The following is a 21,679-nucleotide window of genomic DNA, read 5'->3' as shown; positions in this document are numbered from 1 at the left end:
CTGCAGCTCCAGGCTCTCCCAAGTTCTCAGAGGAAATAGCACATGCTGTCCATTCCAAGTAATCCTAACAACAAAATATTTAAAATAGTAATAAAATATGTAATTATATATAAAATATAAATACAATAACGATATAGACTAGCAGCCAATTAATGTAGACACAGTCCCACCTTCCAGTTAATCAGTTAATTAATTAGGGAGAGGAATGGGAAGGCGACTGTATGCCGCTTTGAACCTCCTTCGGGTAGGGAAAAGCGGCATATAAGAACCAACTCTTCTTCTCGTGCAAGAAATTTTGACACCCAAAACATCACTATACAGTTTCCACACAAAGGAGAGCTGCTGAGGAGAGAAGGCTCCTTCCTGCAGTTCCAGCCTCAGGAGAAATCGCGCCTTTTCTTCCTTATAAGGAAGACGCCGCCTCTTCAGCTCCCTCTAGTGGGCTCAGGGTCACACAGGTCCGCCTGAAGCTTGAGACTTACGCGGCTGCGCACCTGAAGGTTTCTTGGCCATTCTGGGCTTAAGAGGGTTAAGGCGATAGAGCGACGCTTCCTAGAGAGGCGGCCTCAGTCCTCCGGCTTCCGCCTGAGGGGTCGGTCTTGACTTGCCGGAGAGCGGGAGGAGCGAGGCGGGGGCCGGACGGAGGGAGAGGCTGGAAGGGTGAGGACTTGGGGGGGGTCTCTCCAGGCGGGGGAAGCGGGAGTTTTCTCCCGGTCGCTTGGCAACCAGGTGAGGACGGGACCTTCCCCCTCTCTGGGTCGTCTCTGGGGCAAAGGGCAGTCCTGGTGGGCCCTCTTCATCACCTTTCTTCTCCCTGCTATTGCTGAATGGGATTCCTCTGGAGCAGGAGATGTGGGAAGATGGCAGAGGCGTCGCATCACATGGTGGGATCCCTTTGGGGCCATCAAGGGATCCCCCACCCCAATCTTTTGATGCCTCCTGATCTGTAGCCTTTTAAGCTCCCCTCTTCCCCATTAGAGCCTCTTGTGGCACAGAGTGGTAAGGCAGCAGACATGCAGTCTGAAAGCTCTGCCCATGAGGCTGGGAGTTCAATCCCAGCAGCCGGCTCAAGGTCGACTCAGCCTTCCATCCTTCCGAGGTCGGTAAAATGAGTACCCAGCTTGCTGGGGGGTTAAACGGTAATGACTGGGGAAGGCACTGGCAAACCACCCCGTATTGAGTCTGCCGTGAAAACGCTGGAGGGCATCACCACAAGGGTCAGACATGACCCAGTTCTTGCACAGGGGATACCTTTACCTGGAGCAGGAGATGTGGGACGATGGCAGAGGCGTCGCATCACATGGTGGGATTCCTTTGGGGCCATCAAGGGATCCCCCACCCCAATCCTTTAATGCCTCCTGATCTGTAGCCTTTTAAGCTCCCTTCTCCCCCATTAAGTGGGGAGAACAGGAGAGCCGGGATGTGGGGAGAGGTTAGGAGTCCCTTCTTTTCAAGGCCTGCTCCCCAAAACAACGGGTCATGTGACTTACCTGCAGTGGCTGTGAGGCTCTTTGTGGGAAGGAGGGAAATTGAGGACTGTAGCTTCTTAGGCAACGGGGTGCCTGTTCCTGCTGGTCTCCCACCTGAGTGTCTTTTCTCTGACAGCAGAAGAAGGAACTTTTCAGGAAGACTTATGAATGAAAAATGGATCCTGGTGTGATGTTTATGTTGGGTGACTGATGAGTGGTTGTTTTTTAAATATTCTGTTTAGTATGAAATAGGCATTGAGGAAGAAAATGGGGCTTGAAAAGGAACCAAATATGCTGACAGACCAAAGATCACAATGAGGAAAGCCAGAGAAAGAGCCCCAAAGGGTGAAATGTGTTGCTATCAAAAGGCTTGCATTCTAAATACTGTTCAATCCCTTTTCTTGTAATACAGGATGAGGGAAAGGCAGGTTTGGGGGGTCTTCCATCTTGGATGGTGTTTGCTGTCAAGGCAATTTCACAGTTTTTCCAACAAATAACACAAACGTATAGGCAAGGCCAGTGGGTAAATTTCTGAGAGTAGCCATTATCTTTTAATTAGGTTTTTTTAATGTATACCCTTCTTGCACTAGTCTGGGGAGGAAATTACATTGGGCCACCCTACGAACAGTCGATTGTATCTCTTCTCTCTCTTTCTCATTTCATCTAGGGAGAAGCCAGATCTGGGAAACAATATAAATTTCAGTTCTGCAACAGCATTCCTGAAGGATCATTCAAAGGTGAAAATGGAGGAGCCCATATGCCCCAACTCAGGGGAGGTAGAGTGGGTAGAAAGGACCCCTCAAGTCTTCCAGGCTGGGAACATGAAAGGAATCTGGGAAAGGAGACCAGGAGATCAGATGAGTGTGTCTAGAGTGGAGGGTTCCCTTTCCCTTGAGCAGTGGGAAGTCCAGTGGAAGGAGTTCCTCAGGACAGTGGAGAGCCTTCACTCTCCATGGCGAATGTCCTCTTTGCCAGAAAAATCTTCCCCCTGGGAGGATGCAAAGGCCTTCCTGGCCTCCTTTGAGCAAGTGGCCGAAGCCTGTCGGTGGCCCCAGGAAGAGTGGACGACCCGACTCCTGCCAGCCCTCAGTGGAGAAGCCAAATGGGCCTTTAACAGTTTGGATGTCTCAGAAAGAGAGGATTATGGGAAAGTGAAAGCAGCCATCTTACGAGAGAGTGCTCTGAGCCGGGAGAAGCAGCGTCGGCAATTCAGAGGTTTCTGCTACCAGGAGGCCGAGGGTCCCCGTGGGGCTTATAGACGACTGCAAGAAATGTGCCGCGGGTGGCTGAGAGTGGAGAATCGCAGCAAGGAGCAGATCCTGGAGCTCTTGATCCTGGAGCAATTGCTGAGTGTCCTGCCCCCGGAGATCCAGAGCCGGGTGAGGGAGAGTGGCACTGAGAGCTGCTCCCAGGCGGTGGCCCTGGCCGAGGAGCTCCTCTTGAGGCAGCAGAAGCAGGTGAGGCCCTTCTGCTGTGTGGGCCCTTGGTGTTGGAGGGCTGGGGGTGGCAATCTCTGTCCATATAACCAGGGAGAAGGGTATAATGGAATGGTTGATTGCAGGATTTCCCTTGAAACTGAATCCAGAGTTTTTAGGTGTGGAAGATTTGGGTCTCAATCTGGGAAGTGGTCAATGGCCTGCGTTGATGGGACCACCCCTCCCCTAAAAGAACCAGTCTTTATATTCTGGGTGCTCGAGATTCCTGTCCCCCCTTGACATCTTCACAGGTAACAGGTGTGGCCTGGAGAGTCCTGAAGATCTCCTCCCATAAAGTTTTCTGGCTGCGATTAGGCTTTCTTGGTGATGGTGCCTACTTGGTGGAATTCACTACCATAGGCATATTTTTCAACCTGATGCTGAAACCTTTTAATATTCCTGAAGGAAAATGTGTCTTGCTTTCTGTGCATTATGTCCTGATAAATCTGCCATAGTCAGAGTGAGGGAAAGGACCCTTCGCTATGCGTTCACTGCAGTCTTTGTTGCTCTGTCCCGAAAGGGCCCGTCCATCTTGCAGAACTGTTGTCCATCATCTTCAGGACCTCTTGGAGGACTTGAGATGTGCCAGAAGACTGGAGGTTTATGACAAGGTTCCTCATGATATTCTGATGGGTAAACTGGAGGACTTCAGCCTCTATTTTCAGATAGTTAGATGGATGGGGAATTGGTTAGAAAACTGAACCCAAAGAATAATTGTCAATGATATTTCATCTGATTGGAGTGAGGTGAGCAGTGGGGTGCCACAGGGCTCACTACTAGGTCCAGTACTTTTTAACATTTTTATCAGTGATCTAGATGAGGGGATGGAGGGATTTCTCATTAAATTTACATGTGACACCGAAATTGGGAGGCGTAACAAACGCCCCAGTAGAGTTCGATAAGACCACATGTAGAATGGTATCAGCTAGATATCAGGGGGGGAAATTTCACAGTAGAATCAGCTGCCTAAGGGGGTGTTGAGCTCCCCCTCACTGGCAGTCTTCAAGCAGCTGCTGGACAGATACTTATCAGGAATACTTTAGGCCAGTGGCTCCCAAACATTTTCAGGCTGCCAGGCCACATCCCTAGCCCCACCCTCCCCCCACAAATGCAAACACACCCTCTTTCCTGGTGTTTGGTGTAGTGGTTAGGAGTGCGGACTTCTAATCAGTTTGGTGTAGTGGTTAGGAGTGCGGACTTCTAATCTGGCATGCCAGGTTCGATTCTGCGCTCCCCCACATGCAGCCAGCTGGGTGACCTTGGGCTCGCCACGGCACTGATAAAGCTGTTCTGACCAGCGCTCTCTCAGCCTCATCTCCCTCACAGGGTATCTGTTGTGGGGAGAGGAAAGGGAAGGTGACTGTAAACCGCTTTGAGCCTCCTTCGGGTAGGGAAAAGCGGCATATAAGAACCAACTCTTCTTCTTTACTGCAAACTCAAAACACACTATATTGCCTACACTTCTTTTTTGGCTGTTGTGCAGTGGCCATATTTTAGTCTGTAAAAGCCACTTTGGATCCTCATTGGGGAGAAAGAAAGAGAAAGAGAGAAGCAAAGAATGGAAAATCCCATGGCCAGGAGCAAGCAGAAGAAGGCTTTTGTAGCCTTCTGGAAAGATGGAGACTTTCCTAGAAATCTTAGGAAGGACAGAGTCTGAGGAGGGGAAGGAGCTCAGCAAGAATATGATCCCATCCAGCCCAGCTTCCGAAGCTGTCTTTTTTCCCGAGGAATCTAAGGGATGGGGGATCACCAAGGAAGTCTAAGGTCAGCTACTGCCCAGAGGCAATGGCAAGCCACCTTGGAACATCTCTAACTAGGACTGCTGTGCCCCTACTACCCCCAAATTTCTCATCAACCCCCTACTGTCCCAAAATTCCTCATCACCCTCCGGGTCCTTCTTCTGCCCCCCCGGGTGAGCATACCTTCCACTTTGGGAACTCCTACTTTAGGCTGATCCCGCATTGAGCAAAGCTTTGGACTAGATGACCTCTTTGACTCCTCCTTACTCTATGATTCTTTTCTAGGTGCCCTTGGAGGAGGCAGCTGGGACCGTCTCCACAGCATGCCAGGATCTGTCTGAATGCAAGCAGAGGCATCGCTGGAGGGATATCAAAAAAGAGAAGGGTGGAGAGGCTGAACCACTGGGTAAGGTGGGAGGGAGGTCTTCCGGGGCCTGGGATCGGGAATCTCGGGAGCTCATTCTGGGGCCAAGTTCAGCAGTGAATCATTCTCCTGTCATGCGATGCTTCCCTCCCTGTCCTTTGAGTCCCCCAGATGATTTGATGTACTTGGTCTAGGGCAGGGGTAGTCAAACTGCGGCCCTCCAGATGTCAATGGACTACAATTCCCAGGAACCCCTGCCAGTATTCGCTGGCAGGGGCTCCTGGGAATTGTAGTCCATGGACATCTGGAGGGCCGCAGTTTGACTATGCCTGGTCTAGGGACTAAAAAAAAGATTGTTTGGATGAAGTCCAAGTCCCAGCAATCCTTTAGAAGTCTTTGCTCTGGTCCAGGTTCCTATCCCTCCCTCCACTGTGGTCCCTTTGGGTTGTTCATTTTGAGTGATGAGGTTTTTCTGCTGTTTTTCAGAAGCTGAAAGCCAACCTCTGCCCCTCATCACACCTGTCCCAAAACTCCCTGGATGTGACTATTCAGTAGAGAAGCCATTTATCTGCTCGGGAAGTGGAAAGAGTTTCTCTGATGGAAGAAAGAGTAATGTACATTTCCCAAAGATTAGTAATATAAAGGCATCTAAATGCTTTCAGTCTGGAAAGTACTTCAGATCCGAATCTCATCTCCTTGAGCACCAAAGAAAACACACATGGGAGAAACCTTTCCAGTGTTCAGTGTGTGGGAAGCTATTTAGTCGGAGTTATCATCTTCAGCTGCACGAAAGAATCCACACAGGAGAGAGACCTTTTGAATGCTCACAGTGCGGAAAGAAATTCCGTCAAAGTAGTGATCTTCAGCGGCATCGAAGAATCCACACAGGGGAGAAACCATTTGAATGCTCTGAATGTGGAAAGAAATTCCATCAGAGTGGCACCCTTCTATATCATCAAAGAATCCATACAGGGGAGAGACCTTTTGAATGCTCAGAGTGTGGAAAGAAATTCAGTCGAAATGGCAGTCTTCAAGAACATCAAAGAATCCATACAGGGGAGAAACCTTTTGAATGCTTTGAGTGTGGAAAGAAATTCATTAGGAGCTTTCGTCTTCAGCAGCATCAAAGAATCCACACGAGGGAGAAACCATTTCAACAGCACCAAATAACCCACTTGGGAGAAACCTTTTGAATGCTCATAGGGTGGAAAGAGTTTTAAGTTGAATGGCGACCTTTGGTCTCCAAGAGCGTACAAAGGTGGGAAACCTTTTAAATGTTTTGAGTGTGGGAAGCACTTCAGTCTGTGTCGCCATCAGCATCAAAAAACCCACACAAGGAGAAACTGCATGGCTGCTAAGCCTGTGACAGGAGTCCACATGGAAGTAAAACGATTACAAATCTTGGAAAGAGATTATATCTGCACAGAAACCTTACCATAGCCATAGCAATAAAGAACAACTAAGATTAATATGGGCAAAATCATATAAGTGCTGGGACCATGGAAAGAGCTTTAGCGGTGATTGAAACTCAGGGAAGGGCATAGAGATGCGCTGAAAGGGTGGACCACACTCTGCCCTCATTGAGCACTGAGTATGCCACATGAGAAAATCCTCATAAATGCTCTGTACATGGAAGAACTTGTAATAGAGATTAGACCAGGGGTAGTCAAACTGCGGCCCTCCAGATGTCCATGGACTACAATTCCCAGGATCCCTTGCCAGCATTCGCCAGCGAATGCTGGCAAGGGCTCCTGGGAATTGTAGTCCATGGACATCTGGAGGGCCGCAGTTTGACTACCCCTGGATTAGACCCTCATGTTCTTCAAAGAATCCACACAGGGGTAAAACCTACTGCTTAAACTGCCCCCTGAGGGTTCTGCAGGTGCTCCTTTGGGATTGCCCAGATGTGGCAGGCTCAGGCAGCTGTCAGATTGTTAATGTCACTAGCAGGATTAGATTCAGAGGGAAATTCTGTATATTCAGAGGCGCCCAAAACAACACACGGTACCGTAGAACTGGGTGGGTTTCCTTGGAGTGGGGAAGAGAATATTTTGCCATGTGAGTCCCCATTGATTCTCAACAATCAGCATCGGGGGAAGAAATCCAATGTTCTTTTCTATGTCTTGTGGGGCGCTTGTACAGAGTGGTGATGAGGCAATGTTTAAAAAAATTGGTCAATTGCGAGGATGTCATGTGGTTGTAAAAATGGGCTGTAAAAGTGTAGAAATAAATCCTTTGGCTCCAGTGAGGCCTCTTCTGCCTTGTCCGATAACCATGTTTTCAGGAGCCAGAGTGTTGGGCTACAGCTGGGTGGGTCTGGGTTCCAATCCCACATTTTGTTGTGTGTGTGTGTGTGTGTGTGTGTGTTACTGAGGGAGTTACCGAGACCAAACACAGGCACAGCTTAGTTATATTACTGCATCATCAGCCTTGACAGCTACTCTCAAGGAGACTGTTTTACTCTCTTTATTATGTGTTTATTTATATGTATATACCGCCCTCCCCAAAGGCTCAGTGCAGTTTACATCAAACAGGAACAATACAAATAACTCAGGTTATAATTATACAACAATAACAATATTCTGCTCAGTAGTTCTGACCTGTGGAAGCTTCAGGACCCTTGATGCTGACCAATTCAGGCCATGGAAAGGCAGTGATTATCAGGATATCTCCCTCCCTGGGCATCCCCCTTCTCCTTTCCCATCCTGCCACACCCTGCTCTTTCTCTCCTCACCTCACTTGGCCTGCCTGTTTCTACTTTGCTTTAGGATGCTTTGGGCTGATCCTGCGTTGAGCAGGGGGTTGGACTAGATGGCCTGTATGGCCCCTTCCAACTCTATGATTCTACTTTCACTGACGGCACCTGCTGAGGACATTTAGGGCTGCCAGCTCTGCCTCCTGTCATCTTTCTAAATGTGAGGTGTGTATGCTTTCTCCTAAAAAAATAATCATCCCAAAACCATGTCTTTGGTATTCTCACACTAACCCAAAAAGTTCCTATTGGAGACACAGCCAATCCAAGACCTCCCGTCTAGCAGCAAAGTCCAGAGATTTTCAAACTTAATAATCCTTTAAACATTCTTTGCAAAAAGGGTCTCATCGCCAGTGGCACACTATTTCTTCTTCATGGAATTAGGCACCACAGCAACGTTTTGAGGGGTCGTGGGGCTTGGGATTTGTCCAGTCCTGATGGAGGAGGTGCCTTCTGACTGCATAGGCCTTGGTCTCTTTCTCCGCTGCTCCTTTCCTCCCTTGTAACAGGATTCTGGCTCCATGGGTTATCCCAGGGCTGGAAGAATCACACCACGGTTCTTTTATACCACCTTTTTACCCAAGCCAGGTCTTCAGCATTAAAACATTAAAACAATAATTATAGTTAAAATGAACGCTTGAATCCAAAACATATAAACGATGCCACTATGAGGGCCATTAACTCTGATTGGTTGTATACCAGATGAAACCAAAAATTGTTCGCCTTCCAGCGAGAAAAAAACAATAGGGGGAAATACATGAAACACCCTGAGGACAGAGTTCTATTGCCGCGACAGAGAATACCTAAAGTGTCACCTGACACCATTCAGGCAATGGAAAAATTTGTCCAAATTTATATGTCGGGGGGGGGAAACCTCATATTTAATTTAAGATATTACAAGATGTTAAAGAAAGGGGAGGATACCAGATTGAAAACTTGTTTTGCCACATGCTATTTGGCAGGGAGAGCCTCTTGTGGCGCAGAGTGGTAAGGCAGCCGTCTGAAAGCTCTGCCCATGAGGCTGGGAGTTCAATCCCAGCAGCCGGCTCAAGGTTGACTGAGCCTTCCATCCTTCCGAGGTCGGTAAAATGAGTACCCAGCTTACTTGCTGGGGGGTAAACGGTCATGACTGGGGAAGGCACTGGCAAACCACCCCGTATTGAGTCTGCCATGAAAACGCTGGAGAGTGTCACCCCAAGGGTCAGACATGACTCGGTGCTTGCACAGGGGATACCTTTACCTTTACCTATTTGCCAGGGTTGAAAGAATGGATATGGTTGAGAAACAAGGTTGCTGGAATTAGAAGCTCATGATTGGAGATTTGAGTGGCATGGTTAGAATCATAGAGATGAAAGGGATCTCCCAGGTCATCTAGTCCAACCCCCTGCACAGTGCAGGAAACTCACAACTACCCGCCCATCCACAATGACCCAGATTCTGTGCCCAGATGACACCCCCCACCCCCCCAAAAAAACGGAGTCCCAAGCCAATCTGGCCTGGAGGAAATTCTCCCAATCCTGAAGTGGCAATCAACATTTCCCTGGGTAGGCAAGAAAGGGCATGTCAAAACAAAGGTGAATGTAGGCTTTGAAAACCATTTTTTTTAGATATGTGATTTTTAGGATATGGAATGATAAGATTCCCCCCCTCCCAATTATTTATTATTTCATTTATAGCCTGCCACGTCCATGCAGTGGCTCTCGTGGCGGGTAAGAATCCAGAAAAAAACATAATAAAATCCCCTTATAATCCCTTAAGAAGCTAATTCAACCACCCAGCGACCTGGCTTCATCGAGGGGCCCAGATCTAATTTGCCCTGGCCTCCACCAAGGACCCAGCAGACTATTTCCGTTTTACAGGCCCTGCAGAACTGTGAAAGCTGTCACGGCCCTCAGCTTTCCTGGGAACTCATTCCACCAGGTCGGGGCCAAGACCAAAAAGGCCCTAGCCCTGGTTGGGGTAAGGTGAACCTCCCTCTGGCCACGGACCTGTTATGGATATCTTGTTATGGATATCAACACAAGAGGCCTTTTATAATCGGGAAACATAATTAAAGATGGTTAACCTACAATTTGTTTTGGCTCAAGGAGAGTGCGAAATGAAATCAAGGGAAGATTTAATAAAAGTGGGTTCTGATTGCCAATGATTCTTCTACATACAGTGATTAAAAAGGTTTAAAGTGGATAAAAAACTGGCTTTGAAGAAACCAGTTATGTATGAATGATGACCGTTTGGTAGCAAAAATGTATAAACCTTTGCTAAAACACAAAACATAACAGGGGAAAGAATGTATGGTTGATATGGGCATGATATATGTATGGAACATTAGGGAAGAATGTGATTGAAGGGCCTAACATTTAGTGTCAGCCAGAAAGAAATTCTACAAAATGACGTATCAGTAGTATATGTCTCCAGACAAATAAGATAAGGTAAGATATTGACAAATATTTCCAAGTGATGTTTGAAATGTAAGCAACACAAAGGAACTTTTTATCATATGTGGTGGACTTGTAAGAAGGCCAAAAATGTTGACACAAATACACTTCTTAATGCTGAAGGTCTTAAAGATGCAGATACAGACGAAACCAGGTGCTTTTCTCTTGGGATTGAAAGATAAGCAAACTGAAAAAAATAGTCAATAGTCAACTCTTGTTTTCGTATATGATAACACCAAGACTACTTTATTGTAATATTATAGGGCTGTCCTGGGCCAAGAGGGGGATGGAGGCTCCCAGCTGACATTCCCCCACCCCTAACTTGTTGACCATACTACAAATCCTGCCCACAAGCGCTTTACTTCTTGCTACTGGGCGCCTCCCTTGATTAACCCCAATCACAGAGCCTGCTTGCTTGCTTGCTTAATCCTCCCCCCTTCTGGCCACGGTGGGCTCAGCCTAGTGTTCAGAGAATCTTGATATTCCCTCAGCAGAGGGGAAAATTTATTTCCAGGCAATAAAGTCTTTCTTGGAACAAGTCCAGAAGTTGTTCTTAGTCTGTAGCTCCAGGTGTATTTCTTTCCTCTTCCTTACAGTCTCTCCAAAATAGCCTTTGAGCAGAGTTGTCTGGGGGCCATTTTAGGCACTGTTAAGTCACAAGGAGAGTTTGCTGCCCTCACCAGAGTCCCTGTCCAATACGAGGTGGGTTGCATTGAAGGTCCTCCTCCCCTCCCACAACCCTGCCCTACTCAAGCTACCCAATCTCCAGGTATTTTCCATCCCAGAGAGGGCAACCCTCCCCATCCCAAAAGCAGGATATGGTTGAGCTGGTTTTCTGTTCCCCACTTTTTACTACCTGAAAGAGCCTGAAAGTGGCTTACAATCTACTACCCTTCCTCTCCCCTGAGGTGAGTCTGAGAGAGCTCTGAGAGAACTGTGACTGCACCAAGGTCACCCAAGCAGGCTGCATGTGGAGGATGAGTGGGGAGTCAAACCCGGTTCTCCATATTAAAGGCCGCTGCTCTTAACCAAGCTGGATTTCAAGGTGGCTCCCATCTAAATGTGGGTTCCTTCTCAGCCCACGCATCAGGCAAGTTTTGTCCAAATGGGAGACTACCTCTGGGGGAGAGACAGCAGATTCAACTTTGGTGCCATTGACGGTGGGATCCTTTCGGGCTGGGTGGCAAAGATGGGGCTGGGGCTGCCCTTCCAGCTGCTGATCTGTCCCAGAAAGTCAGGGAGGGCCCTATCTCCTTCCCCATGCTTTTGATTCTGAAATTTTATGGGCTTTTTTAGGATCTCAATCATATCTCTGTGGGAGTCTCAGTTCGGGCCAAAACTGTGAGAGCCCTAGAGCCATTCTCCTTGGTGTCCTCTCCTTCAGCCGGGCACCGTGGTTGAAAAAAGCCCTGCAAAAAATGGCAGAAGGATTTGAAATACACAGCAATGCAAAAACGATGAGTGTATATCGCAGAAGTGTACTGGAGAGAAATAGTGCTTTGGCAAAGTGCAAACCTGAAAGGGGGGTGGGGTGGAAGAGCCATGTCCTCTGTGTGGACTAAGAGTCCACTGCAGGTAGTCAAACTGCGGCCCTCCAGATGTCCATGGACTACAATTCCCAGAAGCCCCTGCCAGCATTCGCTGGCAGGGGCTCCTGGGAATTGTAGTCCATGGACATCTGGAGGGCCGCAGTTTGACTCCCCCTGGTCCACTGCATGGTCCCTTGGAACCCAGCCCAGGCCTTCCTGCCTCCCTTCACATTGCCCGGGGTCTTGGGGAGCCTGGAGGCTTTCTGAGCATGGGGGGCGCGATGGGACCCCCTGACTTGTCAGGCCCACCCCCCGGCCTCCTTAGAGCTCCGGGGCTGCAGCGGGGCCCCCCCGGGCGAGGAGGCGGCCTAAAAATGCTCTCTTCTCCAGCAAGAGGCTTTGCTCCTCGCCCTGTCGGGGCTTGAGGGGGTTAAGGCGACCGAGCGGCGCTTCCTAGAGCGGCCGCCCCCGTCCTCCCACTTCCGCCTGAGGGGACGGGCTGGGCTTGCCGGAGAGCGGGAGGAGCGAGGCGGGGGCCGGACGGGGGGAGCGGCTGGAAGGGTAAAGATCCGGGCGGGGGGAGGTCTCCGGGGGTCGGCGGGGAGGGGAGGCCGGGCGGGCCCTTTTCCTGCCCCCCGGGAGGGCGGCCAGCCCCGGATCGGGCCCTCTGGACGGGCGCGACTCCGCCGCGAGGGGATCCGGTTCCTCGGAGGTTCCCTGCAGAGGGGAAGCCTCCTCTCCAGGCGGGAGAGCCGGGGAAAGCGGGAGGTTTCTCCCGGCAACTTGGCAACCCCCGAGGGAAGGGCGCGGGGGCTCCAGGGCGGAGTCTGGGAGGGAGAGGAGGGCACCTTCCCCCTCTCTGGGTCTCCCCCCACTGAGCTTCTTCCTGGGGCTGGGAGCAGACCCGGTCCCCGGGGGCGCCTCTGGGGCAAGTTTTTCCTGCTATTGCTCAATGGGATTCCTCTGGAGCAGGAGGAGGCGTGCAAATGCAGGGAGGTCCCCTTTGGTGGAGATGGCAGAAGCCTCGCATCACATGGGGTTCCTCTGAGGCCATCAAGGGACCCCCCCCACCCCAATTCCTTAATGTCTCCTGATATGTAACATTTTTACCCCCCACCCCACTGTGTGGGGAGACCTGGAGAGTCCCCAATGGAGAACTTGGGTATGGGGAGAGGTCAGAAGTCCTTTCTCTTCAAGGCCTGCTCTCCAAAGCAAGGGGCCAGGTGCCTTAACAGGAGGGGGTGGCTCCTTTGGGGAAGGAGGGAAATTCTCCAGGACTGTAGCCTCCCAGGCAGGGGCGGGAAGGGTGTCCCTGTTCCTTCTGGTCTCCCACCTGAATGTCTTTTTTTCTGACAGCTTAAGAAGGAACTTATCAGGAGGGCAATTTTGTTAAGAAGGGATCCTGGTGTGGCTTTCGTGTTGGGTGATAGATGAGTAGTCATCTTAAAAACTATATTTTTTTACTTTGTAATTGCACTTGAGCATTATCAGGAAACCAGGGCTTGAAATGAACCAAAGCGCTCGCTGGACCAAAGGCCAGGAAGAGAGAAAGACAGCTGGGGGGGGGGGGGGAATTGCATTTCCCTGGAAGCTGAATCCAGAATCTTGGATGGTGTTTGCTAACAATTTCACAGCTCTTCCAGTGAATGACAAACATATAGGCGATGCCGGTTGGTAGTTACTCCGAGGGTAGCTGTTGAAATAAAACCTAAACCTTTAGTTTTTAACTTTGTGCATTTTTTAATAAATGCATTTATTGCTGCAGTAGGTGCATGAAAGCCATGCCGTTTGTATATGAGTGGTGTGCATATGGGAAGGAAATTATGAAGGATCACCCCAGCAAGAACCTGACTGTGTCTCTTCTCTCTCTTTCTCGTTTCATCCAGCCAGGAAAACGCTAGGACAAATTTCAGGTGTGCAGTCCCATTCCTGAGGGATCATTCCGAGGTGAAAATGGAGGAGCAGGATCCCACATGCCCGAACTCAGGGGAGGTATCAGGAAAAGCCTGCCGGTCCTCCAAGCCAGGAGTATGAAGGGAATCCTGGGAAGAAGGCCAAGAGATCTGATGAGTGTGTCTGGAGTGGAGGGCTCCCTTTCCCTCGAGCAGTGGGAAGCCCAGTGGAAGGAGTTCTTCGGGACAGTGGAGAGCCTTCATCCTCCATGGGCAATCCCCCTCTTGCCAGAGAGACATTCGCCCTGGGAGAATGCCAAGCCCTTTTTGGCCTCCTTCGAGCAAGTGGCCGAAACCTGTCAGTGGCCCCAGGAAGAGTGGGCGACCCGACTCCTGCCGGCCCTCAGCGGAGAAGCCAAGTGGGCCTTTAACAGCCTGGAGGTCCCGGACAGAGAGGATTATGGGAAAGTGAAGGCAGCCATCTCGCGAGGGGACGCCCTGAGCCGGGAGAAGCCGCATCAGCAGTTCAGGGGGTTCTGCTACCAGGAGGCCGAGGGGCCCCGGGGGGCTTACAGACGACTACAGGAAATCTGCCACGGGTGGCTGAGGGTGGAGAACCACAGCAAGGAGCAGGTCCTGGAGCAATTGCTGAAAATCTTGCCCCCAGAGATCCAGAGCCGGGTGAGGGAAAGGAGCCCCGAGAGCTGCGCCCAAGTGCTGGCCCTGGCCGAGGAGTTCCTTTTAAGGCAGGAGAAGCAGGTGAGACCCGACTGCTGTTGTGTGGGCCCTGAGTTGGGTAAGGCCTGGGGTGGAACTAGGGCTGAGATCTAAGGGAGCAGAAGAGGAATGCCAGGATGCAATGAAAATTGCATTTCCCTGGAAGCTGAATCCAGATTTTTTAGATGTGGACGAATTGCATCTCAAACTGGGAAGTGGTAGATGGGCCCCATGTTTATGGGATCACCTTCCCCCAGAAAGAGCAGATATTGGGGTTCTGGGAGCATGGGATTCCTGTGCCCCACCCCCACATCACCTCCACAGGTGAAAGGTGTGGCCTGGAGAATCCAGGAGACCTGCTCACTTCTCTCAAGCAGTTTTCTGGCTGCTGGTTTGTTTTGTTTGTTTATTTAGTTATTTATTTATAAATGTAAATTTATTAGCCGCTACTCCCAGCCACACTGTCTCTTGCCGTTTTACTGAATACAATAAAATACACTGTGAGCAGCATGATCCCATGTATTCCATCCAGTCCAGGCCCATTCATACCACCCACTAGGCTCAGAAGAGATCTCCTGCCTAGATGGATGGGCATTGGGAGAGCCTTTAAAGCAGTGGTCTCCAACCTTTTTATCACCGGGGACCGGTCAACTCTTGACAATTTTACTGAGGCCCGGGGGGGGGTAGTCTTTTGCCAAGGGACGTCGCCGCTGCCGCCTGAGCCCCTCCTCCGCTTGCTTTCCCGCTGGTGCCCCTGACTTCCCACCGCCGGCTGGGGGGCGCTGCCAGCAGCAGCTGTGCAGTGCCACGCCGAAGGGGAGCCCCAGCCATGGCAGCCGCTGGAGAGCACCAAAGGTGAGCTGGCGGCAAAGTGGCAAGGCAGCCCCCGAGGCAGCAGCCGGGGAGGAGCTGCGGCCCAGTAACAACTGATCGACGGACCGGCACTGGTCCCCGGACCGGGGGTTTGGGACCAGTGCTTTAAAGGAGGGACCCAGTTCTTCCTTAGCCTGGCCTCAACCAAATGCCTGTTGAAAGAACTATGTATTGTGGGCCCTGTGAAACGAATAGCTCTGTCAGGGCTCTCAGCTCTTCCAGGAGCTTGTTCCACCAGATTGGGGGCAGGACCGAAAAGGCCCTAGCCCTGGTCGAGGCCAGGCGGACGTCTCTCAGGCTGCGGACCACCAGCAGATGAACTTGGAGGTGAAATGCTTTGCAAGGGGGATAAACGGTCCCTCAGATACCCGGGGCCCTGATTGCAAATGGCCTTAAAGGTAAGTCCCAGAACCGTGGACTTGATCGGGCACACAATTGGTTGTGGCACCTTCTTTACTACATTTTTCAACGTGGTATTGAAAGCTTTTACCATGCCCTAAGGAAAATGTGTCTTGCTTTTTCCATATTACACATGGGGCAGTCGTGGTGGGGGAAAGAACTCTCTGCAGTGCGTTCCCCGCAGTCTGTGTTGCTTTGCCCTGAAAGGGCCCGTCTCTCCTTGTTGTTGTAGGTACCCTTGGAGGAGGCAGCAGGGAGCGTCTCCAAGGCAGGCCGGGATCTGTCTGAAAGCGAGCAGAGGCTTCCCTCGATGGACATTAAAGCAGTGGAGGGTGAAGAGGCTGGCCCGCTGGGTAAGGAGGGAGGAAGGCCTTCTGGGGCCTGAAATCAGAGGGGTCTTGGAAACTCCTTCTGGGGTTAGCCCAGCAGTGGTTCCTTCTCTCCTATCAACAGCTGCTTCCCTCCCTGTCTTTTGATTCCCCCAAAGGACTTGATATGCTCAGGAGAGGGCCCGGTGACTAAAGGAGGGGCACAGGTCACAAAAGTAGCTCAACAGGCGTTCTCCCTTCTTTGCCAGGTGAAGCTACTAGCATCCTACCTGGGCCCAGAGCACCTACCCACAGTGATCCATGCAGTGGTCACCTCCAGGCTAGATAACTGCAACTCGCTTTATGTGGGCCTGCCCTGGTCCTTGACCCGGAAATTACAGCTGGTTCAGAATGCAGCTGCTCAAGTCCTCACTGGAACTTCTTACAGGGCCCACATTCGACCTGTTCTCCAGCAGTTGCACTGGTTTCCAGTGGAGTTCTGAGTCAGGTTTACGGTGTTGATTTTAACCTTGAAGGGCCAAGGCAGTCTGGGACCTGAGTACCTTAGGGCAGGGGTAGTCACCCTGTGGTCCTCCAGATGTCCATGGACTACAATTCCCATGAGCCCCTGCCAGCATTGCTGGCAGGGGCTCATGGGAATTGTAGTCCATGGACATCTGGAGGACCACAGGTTGACTACCCCTGCCTTAGGGACTGCCTCTCTGGAAATCCCCCCCCTGCAAGAGCACTCCGCTCTGCTAGTACCAACTTACTGGTCGTCCCCAGCCCCTAAAAGTGTGTCTGGCCTGGACCAGATCCAGCACTCTCTCAGGCCTCGCTCCAGCCTGGTAGAATGAGCTTCCAGCTGAGATCCAGGCCCTTGTGGATCTGTCAGCATTCTGAAGGGCCTGTAAAACAGCACTCTTCCGCCAGGCCTACGGTGGAGGCCAAGGCCTTGGAGTAGTGGTCAAGAGTGGCAGCTTCTAATCTGGCAAGCTGGGTTTGATTCCTCGCTCCTCCACATGCTGCCAGCTGGGAGACCTTTGGCTAGTCACAGTCCTGATAGTGCTGTTCTGACTGTGCAGTCCTGTCAGAGCTCTCTCAGCCCCACCCACCTCACAGGGTGTCTGTTGTGCGGAAAGGAAGGGAAGGCGATTGTAAGCCGCTTTCACAGTCCTGGTTGTGAAAAGAAGGGGGATACAAACTAATTCTTCTTTTTCTTGACCTCTGAATGGGACCGGCTGCCATCTCCTTCTTTTTCCCACCTAAGCCTCGGTTTAACGCCAGTTCATCTGCCCTCAGGTCTTAGTGATGAAGCATGTTTTGTTGGGGTTGTGTTTTAATATTTTTTTAATTGTTTCAATTGCATATGGTTTTATCTTGTATGGGGTTTTAATTATTGTGAGCTGCCCGCGGATTTTTGCCTAGAAAAGAATGGCCTAGAAATAATAATATAATAATAGGAATAATAATGATAATAGAAGAAGAAGTTGGCTGGACATACCCAAAATCCCAGCAACTCTTTCCTGCAGGGATCAGCTAGACCAGGGGTAGTCAACCTGTGGTCCTCCAGATGTCCATGGACTACAATTCCCATGAGCCCTGCCAGCATTTGCTGGCAGGAGCTCATGGGTATTGTAGTCCATGAACATCTGGAAGGCCACAGGTTGACTACCCCTGAGCTAGGCGTCGTGGGCCTGCCCCAAGTTCCTTTTCCCCGTCCCCCACCAGAAACCTTTATTTTGCTTGACAAGGCTTTCCTCCCACTGTTTTTCAGAAGCCGGAAGCCAACTCATGCCCCTGGGCACACCTGTCACAAAACTCCCCGGGTTTTACGATTCAGAAGAGAAGCCATTTATCTGCTCAGGGGGTGGCAAGACCTCCTCGGATGGAAAAAAGGGCAAAGTGAATTTTCCAAAACACAGGAGAATGGAGGCCTGTATATGCTTTCAGTGTGGAAAGTATTTCAGAGGCAAATCTCACCTCCGTGCACATCAGAGAACCCACACAGGGGAGAAACCTTTTGAGTGCGCCGAGTGTGGGAAGAGGTTCAGTCAGAGAGGCAATCTTCAACAGCATGTAAGAACCCACACGGGGGAGAAACCTTTTGAGTGCTCCGAGTGTGGGAAGAAATTCAGTCAGAGCGGCCATCTTCAGCGTCATCAAAGAACCCACACGGGAGAGAAACCTTTTGAATGCTCAGAGTGTGGAAAGAAATTCAGTCAGAAATACCATCTTCAGCGGCATCAGAGAATCCACCGACGGGAGAAACCTTTTGAATGCTCTGTGTGGAAGGAAATTCAGTGAAAGTCGCCACTTTAAACGGCACTGAAGAACAGCATAACTGCTGGCCCGCAACAAGAGCTCCTTTCGTATTTTATACCTTAACTATAACTTCACAGTCCACACAAAAAAACATAAGAACTCTTGACAAGAGTTTGCATCAGTAAAGAAACCTTTCCCGTGTCCCTTGAAATAAACAAACGGAATTCCAGTGGGGAAGAGAACAGTGTAAATGCTCAGGAGCGTGGAAAAAGATGTATCTATTTTTAAAACCTCAAATCAATCTCAAAGGGAAGAAAGCAGAGAGGTGCTCTGGGGAGACTTTAATCCAACTCTGTCCTCTGTAAAAACTGGGGAATCCACACAGGGGAGAAACTCAGACTGTGTGGTGAGAGGCATGAGGCAGAGATTCCACCTTTCTGTTCTTCAGAGTAGCCACACAAGGGTGAAACTTTCCTATGCTTTTTTCTTAAGAGGCCCTCCTGCGATTGCCTGGGTGTTAAGGGTTTGGGCTTGCTGTCATTTTTTCAGGGTTTTACCAGAGGGATTAATTCAGAGTCAAAGGAAAACAATTCGTTTAGTCGGGCCCTGAACAATATCCAGTATCCTAGAACTGGGTAGGTATCCTTGGAGTTTGGAAAGGAATGTTTTCAAGTACCGATCCCCCTTGATTCTCACAGTGTCAGGAGGCAGAAGTAAACTTTCCTGTGTTGCCTTGGGTTTCTTTTTTTTTTACAGACTGGTGACTGGGAAATGTATAAAATCATAGTCCATCGCAAAGCTGTTTTGTGTTTTTACAAGTTGTCTGTGAAATTTGAGAAAGAAATCCTCTCGAGCCAAGCCCCTCCTTACCCTGTCTGATCCCCGTGTGTTCAAGAGCTAGAGTGTTGGGCCACAGCTGGGTGGATCTGGGTTCCAATCCTACCTTTGCCATGAAAAATACATACCATGGCTCTGGGACGAGACCCTTCTTGCAAGAAATGTTTAATGGCTTGTTAAGGGTGCAAGTCTCTGGACTTTGCTGTTGGATGGGGTGACTTCGATTGGTTATGTCGCTAATATTACATTTTCGGTCGGTGCAGGAATACCAAAGACTCGGTTTTAGTTTTGATTTCTTTGAGGAGAAAGTATACACATCTTGCATTTAGAGGAGGATAGGAGGCAGAGCCGGCAACCCTGGGCGTCCTCAGCAGTTGCCTTCAGCTTTATTCACTACACCAGGGGTAGTCAACCTGTGGTCCTCCAGAAGTCAATGGACTACATTTCCCATGAGCCCCTGCCAGCATTAGCTGGCAGGGGCTCATGGGAAATGTAGTCCATGGACTTCTGGAGGACCACAGGTTGACTACCCCTGCACTACACCAAATTTTATTACTATACTGGGTGCCAGCTTGGTGTAGCAGTTAAAACCAGGTGGCCTCTAATCTGGGGAACTAGGTTTGATTCTCCCCTCCTCTTCCACATGCAGCCACCTGGGTGACCTTGAGGCAGTCATGGTTTATCAAGAGTTCTCTCAGCCCACCTACCTCACAGGTTGTGGCAAGGGGAGATGCTATAAGCTGCTTTGAGGCTGCTTCAGGATAAAAAAAAAAAGGTACAAAAAAGCTATTATTATTAACAGCCCACCTGGAAGTGGAAACAGGCAGGCCAAGAGCAGGCAGGTTTCAGCAGAAGAGGAAAGGAGAAGGCCCTGGGAGGGTGGTGTCCTGTCTTTCCGCAGCCTGAATCGGTCAGCATCGACGGCCCTGGAGTCTCCACAGGTTAGGGCTGTGGAGGGGAATTGTAGACAAGACAATAAAAGTTTCCTTGGGAGTAGCTGTCACGGCTGTCCCTACCTTGGTGCAGTAACATAACCAAGCTGTGCCTGAGTTAGGTCAGGCATTAACACACACACACACACACACACAAAATTAAGGCTTTCCTTAAGAATTCAGGAAAAAAATATGAAAATAAGGCATGTAGTCCTGTGGTAGTAAAAATGTCCAAGTAAACAAGAAAGCTAACAAGCTATTTTTTTCCCCTTTTTACTGGAGTCCTAGCACTGCACAGTTGGTTCGGGAAGCAAAATGTTCTAGAGCAGAATGCAAACATCTCCCTGGCTGCATGGAGGTAAGAGGGAGGAGAACCCTGCTCACTGTTTATACAAAACGGCAGGCCATAACCTGAGCTCAACTGGTCACTGGGCAGTATCCTACTGCAGGGTGGGAATGAATTTCCTCCCTCTTCCCAGATTTACAGCTGAATTCTGTGACCTGAATTAACAGGCCTGGACGACCTTGAGGAATGCTGGTGTCTTTTGGTGACAGGCATTTGCAGGGGATCGTAAACTACTTGGAACAGGCTGGAAAATTCCTTTAGGAGGGTCTCTGTCTTGACGGCAGCTGATTGGAAGAATTGTCTTGCCATGTTCCCAAGATCCCACCCTTTTTTTTTTTTAAGAAACCTAATAAATAGATAACAGGTGCTAACCCATAGCTTTAAAATCTGAATGTGAGATCCTTCTCAACTCACGTTTCAAGGCAAGTTTTGGAACTGCAGCTGCTTCAGTGACTGTGACGGAAGACCTGGGGAAGGGGGAGGGGGTGGAGATCAGGCCTTGACCAAGCTTCCCTTCTGCTTTCCACACCGCCCCCCAACATTTAGGATTGATTTTCTGCCTTCGTGGTTTTATATCTTCCCAACCGTACTCCCTACTCATTGCTGTCACAAATAATAACCCTAAACTCTTCACAGTTCCTCTATTTCAGGGGTAGTCAAAATGCGGCCCTCCAGATGTCCATGGACTACAATTCCCATGAGCCCCTGCCAGCGAATGCTGGCAGGGGCTCATGGGAATTGTAGTCCATGGACATCTGGAGGGCCGCAGTTTGACTGCCCCTGCTTTATTTCTTAACGGCTGCAACAAAAGCATTGTAGTAGATCAGTGGTCACCAGAACCCAAAGCTAACCTGTATTCCTTAGGTCAGCAAATATCGTACTTCTGTTGGGAATCAACCCTGAGCACTTAAAGTAAATGGCTGGTGAAAATATTAGGTGCCGTGGCAAAGTGTCTAGGGTTCATGGTGCTTGGGATTTCTCAAGCCCTGTTGGAGAAAGTCTCGTCTGACTCTCCATTGATATGTTAGCACAGGCCAGGGGTGGTTCTCCAGATGTCCATGGACTAAAATCACCATGTACCCCTGCCGGCATTTTATTTAAAACTCTCTTGTGCCGCTTTTCCACCAAACCAGGGTACACCACATCAAATATATTTTGACAGAAGCCAATTAAAATGTAAAATTCAATTCAAAACATAACACTATAAGGACGAAACACAACATTGTTAACCCCCTAGCAAAAGACAGTGATTGAGGGAGACAGACAAATATCCATGGGGACAGAATGTCAGAGTTTTGGGGTCGTAACAGAAGGCACTTTTTGGGTTGCTCGCCATCTATCATATGG

At 49.8% G+C, this 21,679-nt stretch overlaps 1 protein-coding gene across 1 annotated transcript; it reads left to right on the top strand.

Annotated features, from left to right (window-relative positions):
* Window positions 1-702: 702 nt before the first annotated feature.
* On the top strand, window positions 703-20,686 carry LOC143833843 (uncharacterized; the record flags this gene model as incomplete). The annotated part of the gene is given in 6 exon segments (XM_077330068.1): window positions 703-884; window positions 2,137-2,926; window positions 4,969-5,089; window positions 5,534-6,196; window positions 17,889-18,237; window positions 18,239-20,686. Coding segments are annotated over 6 exon segments (2,151 nt in total), but the record flags the coding sequence as incomplete, so codon positions are not given.
* Window positions 20,687-21,679: the final 993 nt, after the last annotated feature.

Source organism: Paroedura picta, chromosome 3, assembly GCF_049243985.1.
Source record: "Paroedura picta isolate Pp20150507F chromosome 3, Ppicta_v3.0, whole genome shotgun sequence".
Classification (NCBI taxonomy): domain Eukaryota; kingdom Metazoa; phylum Chordata; class Lepidosauria; order Squamata; family Gekkonidae; genus Paroedura; species Paroedura picta.
The sequence above is the reverse complement of the archived record's forward strand: the minus strand, read 5'-3'. Positions and strand labels throughout refer to the sequence as shown.